The sequence below is a fragment of the Amblyomma maculatum genome, chromosome 10 (assembly GCF_055883805.1).
Source record: "Amblyomma maculatum isolate TAMU_Amacu chromosome 10, ASM5588380v1, whole genome shotgun sequence".
NCBI classification, from domain to species: domain Eukaryota; kingdom Metazoa; phylum Arthropoda; class Arachnida; order Ixodida; family Ixodidae; genus Amblyomma; species Amblyomma maculatum.
The window spans coordinates 168,669,553-168,690,067 of NC_139353.1; the positions used below are offsets into that span (position 1 = coordinate 168,669,553).

Genomic DNA, 20,515 nt, shown 5'->3' on the forward strand with positions numbered 1-20,515 from the left:
TTTTCCTTGGGTAAGGCATCAGAAGAATTGGCCCTCAGAGGTGGTGCTAAGAAATTCAAACTTTCATTTCATTTCATGCTTAGGGTGCATGAAATGAACAACATCCCTAGGCTGAGACAGAACAGTTGTTTGGCTCACTCGTGAGACATTTTTCACTGAGCAACAGTTTTTGGCTACAATGTTTGGTATCTTTCACGCTTGCACAGCTGTACAGAGGTATTAGTTGCTCTCATGCTGTACAAGGTACTATGTTGAAAATTAGTATGTTTGCCACACAGGACAACCAAAAGCCCAGAATGAATGCTTTTTGTTTGGACTCCCCTCCTGGTATTAATGAAACTTTGACCTTTGTTGCCATCCCAGCTGCTGGATGGCTACTTTGACATCACCACAGCAGGGGCCAAAACCAACCCCCACAGCTATGTGGCCATCCGCCGGGCCATCGGCCGGGATCAGATCCTCTTCCTCACCGACATTGTGGCAGGTGGGTGTCTTACTCCAAGTAGGTTGACCATGTTGGTAAGTGGGGAAGAGCAAAAACTTAAACCACTGGTTATAACGAAATTGTAAAATGCCCACAGTTTTGCGTTTCTTCCGGGTTTTCATTATATCTACTTTTCGCGTGGAGACCCAAAAGAGCAATGCAGAGCGATAAGCAGAATTCATTATAAGGGAAACCACCTTGAAAGTGTTTACAATAAATAGAAGCAGTGAACTGTTTTGCGGTTGCACTGAGAGAGAGCGACTCCACCGCGGCTCATGTGACGCTTCTACAAGGGAGTGGGGAGAGGGAGGAGGGATCAGTATGAGGGAGAGTGCGCATCATCGCCAAGCGAGGAGGCGCATGCTTCTTCACGCCTGTTTGCACTTAGGAAACCAACTCGGCCTCGCGTCGCCAGCGCGCTCCGCTGTTCCCACTACTGACGTGCAGTGATGGACATGCATTCTTGTATCGGGCTTTTTTTTTTTTTTTTAAGAGAACTTCTTGTAGGGCTAGTTGGTAGCTGATCATTTTAAATTAAAGGTGCTAAACAGCACAGACAAGAGACAGGCGGTCTGTCCCGTTTTTCTTCTCTTGTGTGTGTGCATGTGGTTTTGGCGCCTTTAAATTTAAAATGATCTTTTTTTCTTTGTTCTGTTATTTTTCGCTGGTTTTAAGCATGAACTACCATAGTGCCATGTTCTGAAAGCGAAAACAGCAGAGACTGCTGCGTTTCACACGTAGATGCGCCGTCGGTGCTGAAATGCGGTGTGTTGTATCAACAGCGATCGCTCATTGCTATCGTAGACGTTCCTATTACGTCAGTTCATGTTTTATCGTCCTGAAACTTGCAGTGTTCTGTCAAACTTTCAGTAATTCAGCACTAGCTTTCGAAATAGTTTCGAAATGCACGCACTTTAATGGGGGTGGTGTTGGGGAATTGGAAAACTTCGAAATATTGAGGAATTCGTTACATGGAGGTTCATCGCATCGTGGTTTAACTGTATTGCCTGCCTCACACCATTTTCGCAGTGAAAGTGCAGTGAAGCCAGGCTACATTGCCATTTTCTTGTAAACAGGAATCACAATTTTTTTCTTGGGCTTGACATCACAACTTGGGGTTGAGCACAAGGAAAATAAACATCTTTTTAATCCATTGAAGGAAGGATGGCTTACTTCTGTCACATTTTCACAGTTCTTTCCTTGCTTACATCAAAAGGAGGCCAGTATGCATTCTTAAAGGAACGAAAAAAAGACGTTAAGTATTTTGACTTCCTAGATGGCCACTTTTTGGCCACTAGCCATTGGACACGCCACCTGATATTTGGTGCTTGCTGGCACAGCCCCTTTGGCGGTTGGTTAACTTCCAGACATGATGCTGCTGTCTGTAGACCTCAATAAATTTTGGACACGTATATGTAACAGGGCCACTACATAGAGCCATTGTGTAGATGTTTGTAACTTATGCCTAAGAGGTTTGCACATGCAGGGAAGTCAAGCCTATGTGCTTGTAGTGTGTGGAGAAAATTAGTGGCACAAATCCTGAGGGAAAAAGAAAAATTTCTTAATCTTTGTGAGCTTGTCTTGAAGTGTCTTTTACTGAGAGCTGCATCGTGTCTTCATTCAGTCCTATTTTGTGTGTTTTGTGGCCATCTACTGAAACAATGAGGCTTCATGAATGTGTAATTTTGGGGGTTTGCTCAATCACGCAAGTGGGGTAAAATTGTGAAATTTGCTTTGCAGCAATGGCTAGCGGTGCTGCTATGGATGACAAAAATTGTCTTCTTTTATTTCTTTTGACATAGTCTCAAAGAACAACTGGATAAATTTAGTCCGGTACGCTCAGAAAGGAACATGCTCAAATCGATAGGCGAACAACGAGAGACAGACAACCACCAGGTGGATACAGCAGGGAAAACATACGAGAAATACAGGAATGGAACAAACTAGCATTCAGTTCAGTTCAGTTCAGTCGTTCAGTCGTGTCCGACACTTCGTGACCCTATGGACCATGTCACACCACGCTTTCCGGTCTCTCACTATCTTCCTAACATCACATAACTTCATCTGCAGTGCCTCGAGGATGCCATCAAACCATTGCGTTCGCTGCCTACCCCTTCTCCGGCGACCCTCAACCTCTCCCAACATCAAATCTTTCTCCAGCGACTCCTCTCTTCTCATCAGATGACCAAAGTAGCTGAGCTTTAACTTTAGAATTTGACCCTCCAATGAGCAGTCAGGGTTTATGGTCGACAATATCGACTAATTTGATCTTCTGGCAGTCCAAGGAACTCTCAAGAGTCTTCACCAGCACCACAATTCAAACGCGTCAATTCTTCGGCGGTCAGCCTTTTTCACAGTCCAATCTCGCATCCATACATCACAACTGGAAAGACCATAGCACGAGTTATACGGATCTTGGTTGGCAGACTAATGTCCCTGCTCTTCACTAGGCGGTCAAGGCTAACCATTGCTCTCTTTCCCAGAAGCAGGCGTCTCCTAATTTCATGGCTGCAGTCTCCTTCCGAGGTAATCTTGGAGCCCAAGAAGAGAAAATCTGTCACAGCTTCCACTTCTTGTCCCTTGATGCTCCAGGACTAGCATTAGCACCCCAAAAGATGCACCCAGAATACCTCGTGGAGAACAAGCTGAATGCATACAATAGACATGGACGCAGCCAGATATGAGCAGAAAATGCAGTTGCAGGTGATGAGTTGAACAACAGAGCAAGAGCCACAATTTGGGAAACTCATGCAGAAGTGAAGGAAACAGGTGTAGCTATGAGCCAATAATCATAATTGGCATTTCCTTTTCTTTCTTGCTTTGCTTTGCTCGCTTGGCTAGCTTAGCTAGCTAGCTACTGCCAGCCCTGTGGCAGGGCCATTACAGGAGTGGAAACACAAAGAAAAGTAAAACAACCAATGGCAACACATCTAATTAGGTCAAGCACGTAATAAATGTATAAGCAACAACTAATTACAAGGATAGGGAAATTTGTGCAATGCATAACATACACTGCATTACAAAAAAAGTGAATCTCTCTTAGAACCATGTATTAAAAATAAACAAAAATGACAAAATAATTGAATGAAAGGGAGGTTTTTCACGTGAAGTTATATATACTGCAGAAAGGAGCACGTGAGATAATGTAAACAGTAATCACATAGACACCAGACCGTGCAAAGCAGCACTGTCACACACTCCACCGAAGTGAAGAGGGGCTGCTCGAAAGCGCTTGTAAATTGCATCAGCGGGTAAATACAGTACAACCTCGTATTAACGAGGTTGTACTGTATTTACCCGCTGATGCAATTTACAAGAAGTCATCAGGACCGCAAGAAATCTTCGAATTAAGCGGGTTTTCGAATTAACCGAACACACCAAGAAATAAGACTTAGGCAAAAAAGTTCGTTGCAGGAACGTGTTACCTTTATTCGGCATATTTTGAATTACTACTGAAAGTAATCAGAGATGCTGGTTTGCCGCGTCCGGTAGTTTGCGGCTCCTAAGGTCATGCTCTCGAGTTGGTCAAATAGACGAAACATCTCTGAACTTCCACCGCGGCACTCAACAAAACTGCGGATAACGTTCAGCGATCCGATAACTTCACCAAGAGCAGGTGCTCGGGGAGGCTCGTCGGTGTCGTCGTCGCTATCGTCGCTGTCATCGCGCATGTTCGTACCAGCAGTGATCTCACTCTCCAAGTCAGAGTAGCCAGTCTGCTCTTCGCTCTCAATGTTGATATACTCGGCGAAGCCGACTGCGTTGGACTCATCCTCTGCGCAGAGCGCATTGATGCGGTCGCAATACTCTGCTCCTTCTTCGTCAAGAGTAGTAGTACATGGGTGGTCTGCATCGGCATCAACAGTGCTTTCACTGGAAAAACCAGCGTGTTCAAAACACCGCCTGATCAATGTGGGCTCAATATTGTGGACAACGTCGAGAGGGGCACGCCATGCCTTTTGGCCAACTCGGTCTTCGAACAAGCACTCTTGCCTGCTTCCTGGATCAAGCAGAACTTCTGCTGCAGCGTTAAAGTCTTGTACTTTGGCATTTCTGCACTGCTACGGTCACAAAGCTAGCACTTCTGCACAGTCCCGCCCAAAAAAACGGCACAGTAGTCGACCCCTAACCACAGCGCACAACACAAAGAAATGGCGCAGGCGAGACCGGCGCGGCGGTGGTGGTGGCGTACTTGCAGCGTCGGAGGCACGGGGGAAGAGTGGGCGAAGCACACCAAGGGATGGAGTGGGGGCGAGGTCACGTGATAAAAACCGGTATGCCCGCCGTGTTGCAGTGAAGCATGTCTTCTCCTCTGCAGGCGCATGTTTCGGCGGTGCGCGAGGCGCACTGTGGACCGATTTTTGTGCAGAGAGTGCTCCGGCTGGGGCGCTTCGCCTATAAATCATCACCATTACTATGTGGCTTTGCCTCGCGGCTCCGTAGGGCCGTCGTTTCGCCGGGTTTGCGGCGAAACATGGATCAGGCATTGCCGCTTAGCAGTCCAAATTTTCGAATTAACCGGGCTGGCGCAGGCCACCTGTTCGAATTATCCGGCCAAATTTACATTGGAAAATACGGGACCGCAGAAAACCTTTGAATTATCCGGGATTTCGAATTAACCGAGTTCGAATTATCGAGGAACTACTGTATGACGCCATCTGCTAGCGTCTTCGGTGGTGTCGTCTGCTAGGAACCGAGCACGTTTCATGCAGGCTGAGGACTGGTGGGCGGATCTTCGTGCCCTGTCTGAGAAAAAAAAAGAAAAATGCGAGGCGGGCTGAAAAGCGCTGCAGGAAGAAGCCCACTTCGCATCACCATTTTTCTTCTTTGTGTGTCCTTGTCGTTTGTGAGTGCATCGTTCAGCGTGGTCTCGTCTCGTCTCTGCTAGTCACTGCTAACTTCCCAGGATGTCACCGCCAGCGAAGAAGCGGAAGTTTCTTTCGCTAGCAGAAAAAGCGTGTATTATTGCCGAAGGAGAAAGCGGGCAGAAGGCGAATGTTTCTACAGATTTCGGCATCGCGCCGAGTTCGTTGTCACCGATACTGAAGAGTAAAGAAAGCATCGGCAAGGCACTTGCGTCAGGTACTTCGGCTCGACACAAGGTAACGCAGCCAACATACGAGAAGCTTGATAAGGCTGTCTGCGCCTGGTTCATCGCAATGCGAGCCAAGAACATCCCGCTTAGTGGAAGAATAGTTCAGCAGAAGGCCTCAATTATGCCTGTTTGCTAGGCCTGGATGACTTCAAGGCCAGCACAGGTTGGCTCAATTGCTTCAAAGCGAGGCACAACATCGTGGGAAAAGTTTTGTGCGATGAAGCAAGTTTCGCGGACACTGGCGGCGCTTCGGAATGGGTGGTAGACAACGTGGCTGATATTACGAGCGGCTACGTGTCATCCGATATTTACAACGCGGACGAGATAGGCCTCTTTTATGAGATGCTACCAGCGAGGACGCTAGATTTTAAAGGGCAGCGTTGCCAGGGGGGCAAGCACAGCAAGAAAAGGGCGACTGTGTTGCTATGCACAAGCATGGATGGATCGGAGAAGCGTCCCCTGTTAGTTAGTGGCAAAAGTGCCAAACCGCGCTGCTTCAAGGGAAACAGAAGCCTTCCCGTCAAATATGTCACTGACGGGCGGTCAAGGATGACTCGTGGCATAATTGCGGATTGGCTTATGGCATTTGACCGCGGCATGAGCAGGCAGAATCGAAAGGTTTGTTTGCTCATGGTCCATTGTTCTGCCCACCGAACTGCACTTCGATCATTCATCTGCTGGATCAAGGCATCATCCGAAGTGTAAAGTGCGCTTATCGGGAGAAGCTGATTCAGCGGATTCTCTTGAACCTCGAAACTGCCAGGGAGACAAAGATGGACCTATTCATAGCTCTTCAGATGATGGCTGCTGCAGGGAACTTGACCCAGTCAACCTTGATTTACAACTGCTTCCAGCACGCCGGGTTTGTTGACTAGGAGGCGCAGCACAGCTACAGCCCCGGAATATGATGCTCCATCATCGTCGACTCCTGGGATCAGTATGGCTTGAAAATCCCTCCAGGATGCAGGAAACGTCCTTGGCGATATCGAGCTGAACGATTTACTCAGCGCTGACATGGATGTGCTTGTCTACGAAGAGCTAAGTGATGAGGACATCATTAAAAGTGTTGGCGAGCCGGTAGAGACATGATCCGATGCTGAAGATGACTCCGCCCAGGATTCACCAGCCTTGGCAACTTCGTCGCAGGTGATGGATGCCTTCAATGTCAATTAAGTTCCTGGACTCTCACGACGACGACGTCGCGATGACTCTCTTAACAGAGTGTGAGAGTTGTGTGACGCCGCTGCTGCCAGTGAAACACAAGCAGACAAAGCTTACGGACTTCTTGAAATAATTTTTTTTTTTGCTCAATTTGTCTGTAAATGTCAGACAATGAAACTTTTCGTACGCCCCGCCGATTTTGTTGTAGCAGGATTCAACTGCAACACGGATGAAACTGGCTTTTTTTACGAAACGTTGCCATCGAAAACGCTCGGCCTGAAGGGACAAAAATGCTAGGGAGGCAAGCTGAGTAAAAAGCGGGTGACATTACATTTTTGCTCAAACATGGATGGATCCGACAAGTGCCCCCTCCTCGTGATCAGCCAGAGCAAGATGCCTCAGTGCTTTAAAGGGGTAGAGACACCATATTACAACGTTGTGCAAAGTTTGTCACGCACTTGTGTTTGAAGACCATCACACTCAAGTGTTAGACTCAAGGGAAGCATAGAAAATATTTTAATTTCTTTTTAATGTTTGTGGAAATGCTCGCTCTTGCATTCCGGACTTATCACTAGCGCATTGACTGTTCACAGGTTCACTGAAAAAACTGTAATCAAGTATTTATGACGTCATTGCAGTTTTCTGACGTAAGAGACGATGCTGCTGTTCAGCTTGTTTCGGCTGTTTTTTTTGCACCCTTAGCGTTCTAACAGTTCTAACATACAGAAAGCACGACAGCTCACTGTAGCCAAAATAATGCTTAACGGCAATATTCATTCACTAAAATTTTCGAAGGCTGCAGCCGACGGCGCGGCAATGGTCGGCGGACGGCGTTGTTGTTGGTCACCGTAGCCGAGACCGGAGTGGCCAGCGGCTTAGCAGTGAGGCAGTGTAGCACTCCTTGGCTTTGTGCCAGAAAGGACAAATGTTACCAGGACTGCCTGCTATACACGTCAACAGTAGCACGCCTGCACAAGTGCAGAGCCTTCGGCAACGGCGCCTCCCGCAGGCACGCCGGGCAACGAACTGCAGTGCTCTCTGCCTGTCCTACTCGTAGCTAAGCCTAGTCGGTTTTGCCGGACGCCACTCGGAACGGGTCAGCGACTCAACGCTGTAATAAAGGTTCGTCTTCTGTCACCGCTTTACTATAGGAAGCATATCTCATAATAAAATAAGCGCGATAAAATGTGTGTATGGCTCAGTCGGCATAATTTTCTCTCCACAAGTAGCGCCGCTTGCTACACTGCTCGGCGACTGGGGTCACACCGGCGCTTTGTGGCGATTTTACATGCATCCTGCAACGTAACAATTGTCGATTTCAGTTCACTGTTGCCAAAACTATACTCGATGACAGTTTTCATTCGCTAAAATTTGTGAATTCTCTCTAAAAATCACCAGATTCGCACACACGAAGCGGCACTCAAAATGGCACATGAAAGGTGTGCCTCGATCAGTGCAATTCAAAGTATATACTCGTGAGCATTTACGCACGCTGCTTCATAGTCAAAGCCTCTCCCGCTTTTTAATTTTTCCCAGCCGCTCGCATAGTATAGGAATTTGGGCAATAATGAGCGGCCGACATAGGCACTGCTACAAGCAACAAGTCAGAGAGCTAGTTGGCGACAGCTGTTCGCAAGCGACGACGGCATGTTTCCGAATATTTCGTGTTGGCGCGGCGTGACAGGATCGCCAAAATGACGCAAACATGTTTACGGATGCAGTTGTTTGTAGTGAACTAAATACAGTTGGCCAACTCTTTCCGCAGTGTGACTGCACCATGAGAGCATATGGCGGAGTCACACTGCAAACATAGCACACGACGCACCTGTTCCTTGACATCACGAGTTTTTTGGTCCACATGACATTCCAATGTTATGTCTTCTGTTTCTTGACGTCAAGTAAAAACCTGGAAATTACGAACCGAAACTGCTTCTTACTAATAATATGATAATAAATTATTCAGTGTGATTTTAGGCTTCTAAACCGTGCTCTATGCTTACATAATCGCTATGCACTATTTACAATGCAAAAGTACAGCACAAAAATTTGGTGACCCTACCCCTTTAAAGGAAATTCAAGGCATCCGGTCGAGTGCACTGCTAACTGGAAAGCTTGGATGATGCACAATATTCTCGAGCTAGCTGGAAGCCTTTGATGATGCGGATATGCAAAAGCAGAGCAGGTAGATATGGGCAAGACAGCTCTCTTAGTGAGCGGATCGGAGCGGCTCCGCTCACTTGAACGGCTCACTGGCTCACTTACATCTGTAGAGGTGAGTGGGTCGCTCAGGAGGGGCTGGATCTTGTATATATGTATATATATATATATAACTACAACAAGTAATGAAAGTTGTTATTCAGTACATACAGACGTTACAGAACCTAAAAAAGATAGCGCAACATTTTGAGATACGAATATCCTCTGCTTTTTCGCTCGCTGTCAATACTTAGCCCCATCAGTAACCCCGTGACGGAGCCAACTCATGGATGCAACACGACGCATAAAAACCGATTTGTTGAATGCATTGAGGGACTGGTAAATAAAATTCTTTTGTTGCGGGGAAAGGTCAAATGGGATAACCAGGACGGTGCCTGAATGATAGATAAAGAGGCCATAACAACAATCTAGTTAAATGCCGTGACGAACACGTGGGCCCCATTTTCTTTTTACGCGTTCTTATAGTGTTATTATTTATCCAGAATTACTGAATAACATTCTTTTACATTCGTCCCGACAAAAATCCCTAAAGGACAAACACTGGCTCGCATTTTTTCTCTCTCTCTCTCTTTTTTCGCTGTGCTTCGGCACGCTGGCTTATCGGCGCCTCGCCTTTTTCGCGCGCCGTCAGTAAGGAGGCATTGGAAGGCAGAACGGCAACTGTCGTGTTTCTGCCGGGCAATGCTCCTTTGTGTTTGGTGCGAACGGGAGTTGTGCGACGAGCGCGATGGGCATATGGTTATCATTTCCCTCTTTATACTTTCCATTGACTTCTCTCACTTCTTTTCCGATCAGATGTATAATAGTTGTAGTCAGTGCTCTCTATGTCCCCTTCTGTGTTCGTCCTCGTCCTATGCGCTATTTCTTCAAAAGAGTAAACAGCACGTTCGATTGTCTTTTGAGACACGAAAGACTTCGTCTTCAAATGGTGGTGTTGCACCAGCGAACAATGAACGACAAATGAGTGTCGTGAGATATCGTTCGAACAGCAGCTTGGCAATGAACCTCAGACCCGATGCCCCTTCAATGGCATCGGGTGTGACACCATATTACGTATACAGAGCCAAATGGATTTCCGCAGACCACTTTACACAGCGGACGAGTACGAGTACCGATCCCCACTTGTCGGCATGGAACGAAATCACAGAACTGCAAGATAAAAATAAGTTTGGGCTCCAGCAGCAGTGCGTCCGCGGTATCCGCGGGAAGATCCGAAGACAATGGGTTGGTTGTGACACTGACAAGGAAATGCGGTATAGTTACTTTCTCGCTTTGTGTTGTGAAAAATCTCACCCGGTTCCAACAGACACGGCTCACTGAACGAGACAGAACCGGCTTTTCAAGAGAACTGCCGTTCAAGCCATCTAGCAGATCTCCATCCATAGAATAAAAGCAAAAGAACCACCTCACTCGCTCTCCAAAAGAATGGCGCACTCCGCTCAAAAGGCAGCCGAGAGGGAGGACATTATTGCGAACCTTGCGAGAAACGGCGGGAGGTTGCTTTCTCGCATCGCTAATAGATGGCATGGAAATCTCACTCGCCTGTGACGAAACGGTTCACTGAACGAGAGAACCAGCAACCAGCTCTCCGAAAGCTCACTTACCGCTCTGGATCCGACGGCTCCGGCGGATCCGGCTCCGACTTTGTAGAGCCACATGGCTCTTTGAAAGGAGCGGCTCCAAAGATCCGGCTCGCTCCGGAGCAACCCATCCCTAACAGGAACCATGGAAGAACGCAAACATTACCTTAATTCATAAGAAAGGGGACACTAAGGACTTGAAAATTAGACCAGTCAGCTTACTATCTGTTACGCTAGTTAATAAAATCAGGACAACCTTAGACTTCAACCAAGCAAAGATCAGGCAGGTTTTCGGGAAAGGTGCTCTACTATCGATCACATCCATACCATCAACCAGGTGGTAGAAGAATGCTTTGAATATAACCAGCCCGTATACGTAGCATTCATTGTTTACGAAAAAGCATTTGACTCGGTAGAAACCACAGTGGTCATGCAGACATTGCAAAAGCAGGGTTTAGACGAGCCATATGTGAAAGTACTGGAAGATACATATTTCATTTCATTTATTTTACCCTCAGGGTACGGGGTACATTAGAGAGGAGAGGGGTCAATACAATACAAAATACAGAAATAACTAGCAAGAATAAACGATGCAAATGAAAAAAGAATGCAAGATATTGAGCTACCACTGATGATGATAAGCACGGAAAACCAAAATACAGAGTGCACGATGGTAAGTTTACACATGTAATGAATAAGCAGTTCAACCGTATTTTTTTTTTCTTCTTGCTAACATGATAAGACGCAAACAAAAATGTTGATTAAAAATGGGAATGAATATAAACGCTCGAAATACATCACTGCAAAGCATTTTCAAGTGCGCTTCTAAACTTATCAGGATTAGTTACAGTTGTTAATAAAGGCGATAACTTTTTCAGTCCTTACTATTTCTGGGAAAAAAGGAGTTAGAACCCATGACAGTGTTAAACAGGACAGTGTTAAAAATTAAAATATAGTTTCTGATTATGGTCTCGCCGCGAAGAAATAAACGGTGCTGGGGTAATATACAGTGTGTAAAATACTGTTTTGATAATAAATTTTGTGGAAGAGACAAATGCGGGAGAGTTTTCGACGATCTTATAAAAGGGGAAGGTTTAATAGTAGTTTCATTTGTGTTACACTTGATGTCCTGTTGAAGTTACTGAAGATGAAGCGAGCTGAGCGGTTCTGTATGGTTCTGTAGTGGCTGCACAGCAGCCATAGTTCTGCATAAAGAAAGTAACAAAAAATTCATATAAAGAAAGGTGTTAGGCAAGCAGACACAATCTCCCCAGTACTATTCACAACTTGTTTAGAGGAAGTATTCAGGGCAGTTAGGAAGCAGTTAATGGGAGCAGTTAGGGATAAGGGTAGATGGAGGATACCTAGGTAATCTGCAATTTGCTGATGACATTCCCTTAATAAGTAACTCAGGGGATGAACTGCAAAGATTGATTGATGACCTAGACAGGATTAGCAGAAAGGTGGGCTTGAAATCAATATGCAGAAGACTAAGGTAATGTTCAACAGCCTCGGCAGTTTACTTTAGGTAGCGAAGCATTGGAAGTAGTCGGCGAATATGTCTACTTAGGACAGATAATAACCGCAGATCCAGACCATGACTGGGAAATAACAAGGAGAATAAGGTTGGGATGGAGCACATTTGGCAAGCACTCGCAGATTATGTCTAGCAGCTTACCGGTATCACTCAAGAGAAAAGTATACAACAGTTGAACTTTACCTGTACTCACCTATGGGGCTGAAACGTGGAGGCTAACCAATAGGGTTCCACCTCAGCTGAGGACAACGCAGGGGGCTTTGGAACGAAAAAAATCAAATGTGCGTAAGGGAGCAGTCTACGATGATCGGCTGAATTCTTCGCCGCATGAAGCAGGCGTCTCAAGATCTGCAGCTGAAGCAGTGCGTGACACTGCACTCGATCTTGGACTGCACACTTTACGAAAATTGGGCCCATTGCATAATCATTCGCCACTCACGGCCACTCACTTTCCGCGTTGCAGCTTATCACACTTGAACAAGATCCCCGAATCAGTATAGTTTTGTCAGCGACAGGCCTGTGATGACTAGCACGGTGAACTGATCGAGCCGAGACCTTCTTTTTTTTTTTTTCTTTTTCTTTTCTTTTCTTTTTTTTTTTTTTGCAATGAATTCTCAAACTGTAATTTGCTGGGGACATAGCCCGCTTGCAAGGTGCTGATTTTGTCAAATGCTTGCATGCGTATCACACCTCGTGAATGTAGTTATTCATGTACATACACACATCGAATCCAGAATTAGCCTAAATTACTATAATCAACAGGCAATCAGGGGGTTATTGAACTGAATGGAAAAGATATTGAAAACAACATTTTATCTATGCCAGTGAGCCGAACTTTTGAACTCCAAGTTCTTGATGGCCCTTCACATGTGCCTTTTATCCGTCTTGCCCCAATCAAGTTTAGTTCTAGGATATTTCATACATGTGATATATGCTGTAGTAAAAGTGAAGTAAACATTGTACATTAAGAAAATGATATCAGTAAAACAAATGAGTGATTTTGCAGATATATGCACACATCACCTTGTCATCTGCAGCATAAATGACCCCTGTGAATAAGTGAAAGTGAATTCAGATTGGCCGTACAAAACTGATGCACACAGCCTTCCTTACATATACCAGAGTGCGCTTTCTTGGACACCTGGCAATTAAGTGCAAGAAATGATTTGCGGCTGCTCTAAAGGCTGTCTCATAAAACAGCCTTCAAGTTGAGCTTGATAGGACGAGGCTCATCAGCTGTACGAGAAAGCCAACACACTCATCAGTTTTTCGTGTTTCAACACTATTGAAGGTGATGGCTTCCTCTACAGCAGCTAATTATTAATTATTTCCAGACCTTCTTGAATGTTTTTCTACATATATAGTGCACGAAAGTATTGCAAGTATGCATTAGCACTCACTGAAATGAGGGGAAGATCAGGGTGGATGTTCGGGCGAGTTGGTTCATCTTTACGGAGAAACGGCATTTTTTCAGACAAGGACAACACAAGAGTGGACAGCACTTGCTCTATCTGCTCCTGTATGCTCCTGCAGTGCATAAAAGCCTGTAATACATTGAATAAACCTGAGTTGAAAGTTATTGCACATGCTGTCCACTGTTGTGTTGTCTTTGTCTAAAAAAGTGCTGTTTATCCATGATGGATCACACAAGATCAAAGAAATCCAAACAAGGCTGTGTTTGGACGAGTTGGTTAGCCATATTGATCCTGAAAAGCACATAAAAAACACACTGAGCACAGCAAAAGATGGACGCACAAGCGCTTACTTCCAACTGATTTTATTTCATGCGAGAAGCAAAATATATTGATGCTCTTGAAGTCGCATGCGTATGCAAAGCTAAGAACTCGGTGAAAAAGAAAAATATTATCGAGCTGCACTTGTCAAAGACGCAAGATATGTCATTTCTTTTTCGGATAACCTAATTGACGGACCACTTATGCAATCATCGCCAGTTCATGCTATCTCTAAAGCCTCAACAATTTCATGTGATATTTTACATTTGCTCCTATAAAGAACTTCACATTGAGGAAAGAGAGGACTTTTGTAGTTGAGACAATTAATGCTCATGTGCCCCCCTTTTTGTTGTCCACAACATAATTATGCTCACCTAATCTCTCACTTAGGCATCTGCCAGTTTGGCCTATGTAATATTTACCACAAGTCAAAGGTACACAACCCCTCCTGTGCATTTTACAATTTGCTTTCGATGCTTGACTTTGCTTAAATAGCAGGCTCAGCTTACTTGGGGCAGAGAACAAAACATTAGACATTCACACGGTTACCAATTTTTTTAAGGTTGTGGTTGTGCAGAAGCCTGTGCTTCTAGGGAATGACTGCATATTTTCTTTTATCTTTTCCGGCTCTTGCTGTGACTTGATTCTACTTTTGTTATTTTGATAAGTCCTTCAGGGGCCACTAAAACCAGCATGTGCAGGGGGTTGGGTAACCAGCATCTTGCAACATTTTTGACTGCAAGAAGATGCTTTCTTCAACAGCATGTGGGCATGACTTTTTCGAACAAATGACGAAACTCAATAACAATAGCATACATTTTCTCGATATCACGTTAACTTTTTTAAAAGATCATACTTGCTGGTTTTATCGTCCTAGGGATGGAAAAGTACCTTTACCTTTCAGCTGTGTGTACTCTAACTAATTAAATGTAACATAGCTCGTTTAGGTTTCATCATTTCGTCAAAGACAAAGCCGACTCTTTTAGATGGCGTTCAGACGAGTTGCATTAACTACCTACCTTTCAAGTGCTCCATAATTAAATTAAAAAATATACCAGCTCTATGGCCACAAAGCACACAGTGACTGGAAACTGGAGCGACGTGATGACTATCTTATATATATCAACTCAATGTTTTTATCTGCAGCCCTTTTCATGTGAAAATAATGCACAATTTTTTTTAGGTGTTTTAGCAGTTGTGGCCAGAGATTCAAATAAGCAATGGATAAATGTCTGTTCCTTTTTTCTTCCAATAAACTCCGAGGACAATGCAGAGGGCTATGGAAAAAAAAATGGTAGGGGTAGCATTAAAAGATAGGAAGCGTTCAGAGTGGGTCAGAGAAATAACTCAAGTTACTGACATTCTAGTGGAAATTAAGAAGAAGAAATGGGCATGGGCAGGACATGTAGTGTGTAGAGATGAAAACCGGTGGTCACTTAGGGTAACAAACTGGATTCCAAGGGAAGGAAAGCGTAGCAGGGAGCGGCAGAAAGTTAGCTGGGCGGATGAGGTTAAGAAGTTCGCAGGGGTCAAGTGGATGCAGCTAGCACAGAACCGAGTTAATTGGAGAAATATGGGAGAGGCCTTCGCCCTGCAGTGGGTATATAGTCAGGCTGATGATGATGATGAATTTCTGCACTCCCAACATGTTTCTGTTTGTCAGAAGAATTGGCGACACAGTAACACACCGCTTTTCTCCACGGTAGATCCGTCAGAACGTTCGTCAGTTAGATCGTGATTTCTTGAGGATCTCCAGTGACGCCGGCACCTGAACATCGGTCTGATAGACACTGGTGCACTTGGAACACGTCAGAATGAAGCGGGAACTGTCAAAAACGTGACCACTGTTCACAAAACACCACAGATTTCGCCACAAACTAGGAACTGCAATATATTTTCAAGGGATGAGTTATGCGCGAACCTCAATACTTCAGCCATCTTGCCCAGTGTGGCCAGACTTCGCAGCACTTTCATTAGATTTGTGAATGTGGGCCGCCGTAATCGAAACAATGGCAGAACACCAACGGCAGAGTTATAGTAATGCATATTGAATTGGGCCTAATGCCTAAAAATATTCCTAAACTTGAAAAGCATAGAGCATAATAGATGCCTTCCTGCAAGTAAATTTAAAACAAACCACTCGTGATTGGAAGGGACTATTTGCTAAAAAATATCCTTTTAACTTGATATAGCACATTCTCCGAGCCTTTTGAATCGCTGGTGTTGGGAGAAGTGAGAGCAAACTGCCGCGAAGCAGTCACCGCAGGCTACTTGGAGCCATTAGGAAACTTGTCTGGCAACAAAGAACTGCATGAGTCGTTCTATTGGTTCTGCTTTGAAAACAAGTTGGTACTTCCCCATTGAGCCTCTTTATTAATAACAAACATGTGAAGCCTACATCAGGCAAAAGCATACTTGAAACTTTATGCGGGTTGCAGTGTCATGAAATAAATCCCGAAGGACAACACTCAGTTAAAACTGAACTGGTTTATTCTATCGCATCCTCATATACAACGGACTCGTGCTGCAGTGATGTCTTTTTTTTTTTCCCCTCTGGGCGGCCATCTTTCTGTTTACAAATTCCCAGGCTTCGGGTTTCAGGCAGCGCTGCTCGGGGCATTTTCCTAGGTCCAATGCTGCTGGCTGCCATGTGGCACCATCTACTATTGCCACATGTCTTCTAAAAGTAGGCTTGCTTCCAAGGGTTAGGGTGAGGGCTAGCAGGTATGCGTTATGTTCCATAGCGCAGCTAGAACACAAGGGACAGACACAACCACTAGACTTCCACTAAATTTTTATTCGATGCTCACAAAATTTATAAATGAAGATGAAACAGTATGTGTGAGATTAAACAAGATACTTTGTAAACAAAAAGAAAAAAAAAGGTTAGCATTGCTCTACTGTGTTGTTTTAAAGATATGTCAGCAGCTTGCTTGTTGTTGTTTTGGCTGGCATGCGTGATTCAGGTGCAGCATTTCTTTTGATGAATTCCTCGTTGTCTGCCCTCCCAGCTCTTTCAGTGGGATCAGCTGAGCTGGCCAAATCATGTCATAATCGGCCTGAATCTTCTTGAAAAATGGCGAGCGATTCTTTTGCCTCTTCTTGATGCCATTAAGGCAGATGGACTTTTCTCTTTTTCTCCATCATGGGGCTACTGTCCTCCACAGGATGGGCAGATTTCTTCCGGGCATTTTCAAATTTCTTTTTTGCTGGCGGCTGTGTTACAGCTTCTTTGGTGTTTACTGTCGCTGTCGTATGCTTCTCAGTTCGGCAGCTTGTGTTTTGGCATTTTCTATGCTGTGCCTCTTTGCTTAACAAATAATCCAGTAGTTCTTCTTAGCCCCAATGATGTGGTGCTTTCTATAATCTGGGAGAAAATTTCTTTGTCCAGGTGTCGTAGACAAGCGTGTAAGTGATCTATTGCTTTTATTTCCTCCTGCCTCACTTGGTGAAACACATGACGCTTGAATTGGTGTTCCTCTTTAGTTTTTCAACTGTGGCCTCATACAGAATGTAGCTGCAGTCTGGCATGCCATCACATCCAGTGCTGTCGCAGTGATGCAGCGATAAAAGTCAGCAGTGCGTCCATGCCCATGCTGGTATGGATTAAAACCAGCGGAAAGACGCAGACAAGGAGAGAAGCACACAACACAACGCTGGACTGACAACTGAATTTATTGCTAAGAAACTGACATTCTTATATACCCTTCAGTGCAGAAGCAACACATGCGCACGTAGCAAGAGAAATAATAAAAATGATAAAATTACCTTATCAGCACGCTATCTATCTGCGATATGAGCAATAAACTCAGTTGTCAGTTGAGCGTTGTGTGCTTCTGAGGAGAGGCTGTGTCGTGTTGGAGTCACTTTGGGTATTCCATCCTCATTTGTAGTGTCCTTGGGATAAATCAAAAAAGGACGCCACTGAACTGGTTTATTCTGTCGCATCTTCATATACACTCTCCATCACTTCTGGGCTTTCAGGCAGCGTATCTTCTGAGGTCCAACTCTTTATTATTGGCGCAAAACACTACAATCACAATAAATGTTTGGAAAGCCCTAACAGCGACGTGTTGAAATCAAGGCCCAGAGTCACTTAACTGAAAACAAAATCTGCAGGAGGAAAAGGCTGCCCTTGAGTCCTCCCTAATGTTGTCACCACTGGCCATATGCACAAAAGAGGGAGTGGAAATGTGCTGCTCAGTTATGTCAACTCTGAACTAGTGGTGGGGCAAAGAAAAAGAGGGAAACCGGAAAATTCTTAGGGTTGGTGAAAAAAACCTTAGTACAAAGAAAACTTGAAGAACAAAAATTTGAGGAAAAATAAAAGAAAAAAAAATATTTGCTCATAAAGAAAACAAGAAATAAGCTATGTTCGGTTTTAAGATGTTTAAAGAGTGCAGCCTTGAGCAAGGAAATTTAACAGGTGGGAGCTGTTGTCTTGCCATACATTCACAGGATATGTTTTTGAAGATCGTCTGCTATGAATGTAGCGCTCTGTGTGCCAGACAAGTTCAGAAGCCTGTGCAGGAAAGTCAGTGCAAGGAGTGAGCCCGAGGAATACTTTGTTGCAAAGTCTCCCATACATGTGAGACAGAGTGGCTGCTGTCTCAATGAGCACTTGAAGGAGCATCGAATGGCATGTGAAACATTGTTGCTACCAGGGCAGAAAAGATGCGAATGTTATGCTTTGCAAGGTGGGCACAATGAGCAAAAAGAAAAGGCATCTTGACTCGGAAGATTGGAGCTTTTAAAGAGACAGGAGGGAGAATGCATGAGTGTGCCGTCAGTAGCCCTCAGCAGGAGGGAAGTGCAGGTGCTGCTTCAGAACAGCAGGAGAAGATAGGGGTGCGTTTTCGTTTTTCTATAGCTTTTTTTTTTTCATCAAACCAATAACTTTTTACCCTTCCCTCTTCTTAACCATGTAGTGTAATCTCTTGTGGTCTATACCACGCCAGCAACCATCAGAAACGAGGCACATATGATGGTCACAAGTGCTTGCCATCATCATGTGCGTCTTTGTCCTTGTCATAGTATTTGCACCAACCTCTCCTACCGTGTGGTTCCTTGCAGAGGCCCAGGCTGCACGCGAGGCAGGCTTGCAGGCACGCATCGTGATGCGTCCGGGCAATTCCCCGCTCACCGATGACCAGAAGGCAGCCTTCGAGCACGTCACCTCCCTGGACCAGATTCAGCTCTGACACACGGTCGGCTCGTGAGGGTGCCACTTTGATAGGCCTTGTGGATAGGTTTCAAGCCCGATCTCAGATGATGGGGATGACAAAGGTCGAGCTTTTATGTAAGCTAGAAAAATCCAACAGTTGTAACACTGTGAATGCCCAAAGGACTATAGACACCAAATTTTGGTGACATTTTTATTCTTGTTAATGATGCGTAAGTCATTCCTGTATATTGATCTACACACAGTTTTCGCCTATGACTGCTAAATAATTTATAATTTAATTTTCTTTTCTCAGCTGTTTCAGTTTCGACACCTGAGAGATGGCTGTGACATCGCAATCATGTCTTGATGCACGGCATGAAAAAACAGTGATGGGATCACTCATTCTTTACTTGCAGTGATTCCTGTTCTTGAGGCACGCTGTCTTAATCATTGTAGTTGGTTCAAATGACACAGCAATGATTATATCACTGTATTTTTATCCATAGCGTCGCCTAGACTTGACTGTGACGTCACAGCCATCGTTCGACTGTTGAAACCAAAACAGGTGAGAAAAGAAACTCGATTATAAATTATTCAGCAGTCGTAGGCGAAGTGATGTGGTGATCCTTTTACAGTAATTTCTTAGGCATCATTACAAATGATAAAACACGAACCCACAAATGAAGTGTCTATATAGTCCTTTAAAAATTAAGATACCAATCGAACATGCTACTTGTTTTATTGAAAAAAAAAAATGAAGGCAACATTGTTAGCCTGTTCATAGCTTTCTGAATTATGTTCATACTGAACAGATAATTCATATCTGAAAATTTCATTATTTGCACACCCTTGCTAAATATAAAATGGAAGTAAGGTTTTGGAGGTCCCTCAACGTCACGAAAGTAGCTCAGGCAGGCAATGCAGCTTTCTCAGTCTAGTAGGACAAACCTCAGGAAAGAACGACTGAGCCCCATGTTCAAGCCAGTGTGATGTCTAGTAAACTGTCAGTGACAAGATCTTTCCAGGCTTCCACAACTACTGGGGAAAGACGAACGGTTATTGTGGCGGATTTTTGAGCGTGCTTTCTGCTTGGTTGTTTGTGGAACCTGTGTTTGAAGACGGCCGCTGTGGCCAAGTTTTGATAGAAGCAAACTGCAAGCTGTGCATTGTCGGTGCACACCAAAGATCCTACTACAGCGTAGTAATAACACGAAGATGCAAACACCGTGAGCTTGTATGAAAACAGTTGGTTGAAGAAAGAATAAACTGCACGTTCCTTCTCGTCTCCTGCATGTTTTTACTGTAACTACAGTGAAACTCTAGGGACCCTAGGAAAAGCTTTTTTCAAGTGCTAGTTTGCTGAAATGAAATAAGAGTGTGGGCCATTATGAGCTCCGAGAATCAGCGGGTGTTGAAATCATATCTCCATTTCGCAGTTCATCTTCAAAACGGGACACTAAGACAGGGCAGCAGAGACACACAAAGCGCAGTTTCTGCTGTCCTGTCTTAGTTGCGCCGTTTTCAAGATGGACCAATTTCACCAA

The 20,515-nt window shown here is 44.6% G+C and overlaps 1 protein-coding gene across 3 annotated transcripts in view; it reads left to right on the forward strand.

Moving 5' to 3' along the window:
- Positions 1 to 20,249, forward strand: part of LOC146177891 (enolase-phosphatase E1-like) — an 88,486-nt gene extending 68,237 nt beyond the window's left edge. For all 3 annotated transcript variants that reach the window (XM_084580632.1, XM_084580631.1, XM_084580630.1), the window contains exons 5-6: positions 364 to 484; positions 18,881 to 20,249. In XM_084580632.1, the coding sequence (XP_084436758.1) occupies positions 364 to 484; positions 18,881 to 19,008 (249 nt within the window). In that variant the 3' untranslated portion in view covers positions 19,009 to 20,249. The remainder of the gene's footprint in view (positions 1 to 363; positions 485 to 18,880) is intronic.
- Positions 20,250 to 20,515: the final 266 nt, after the last annotated feature.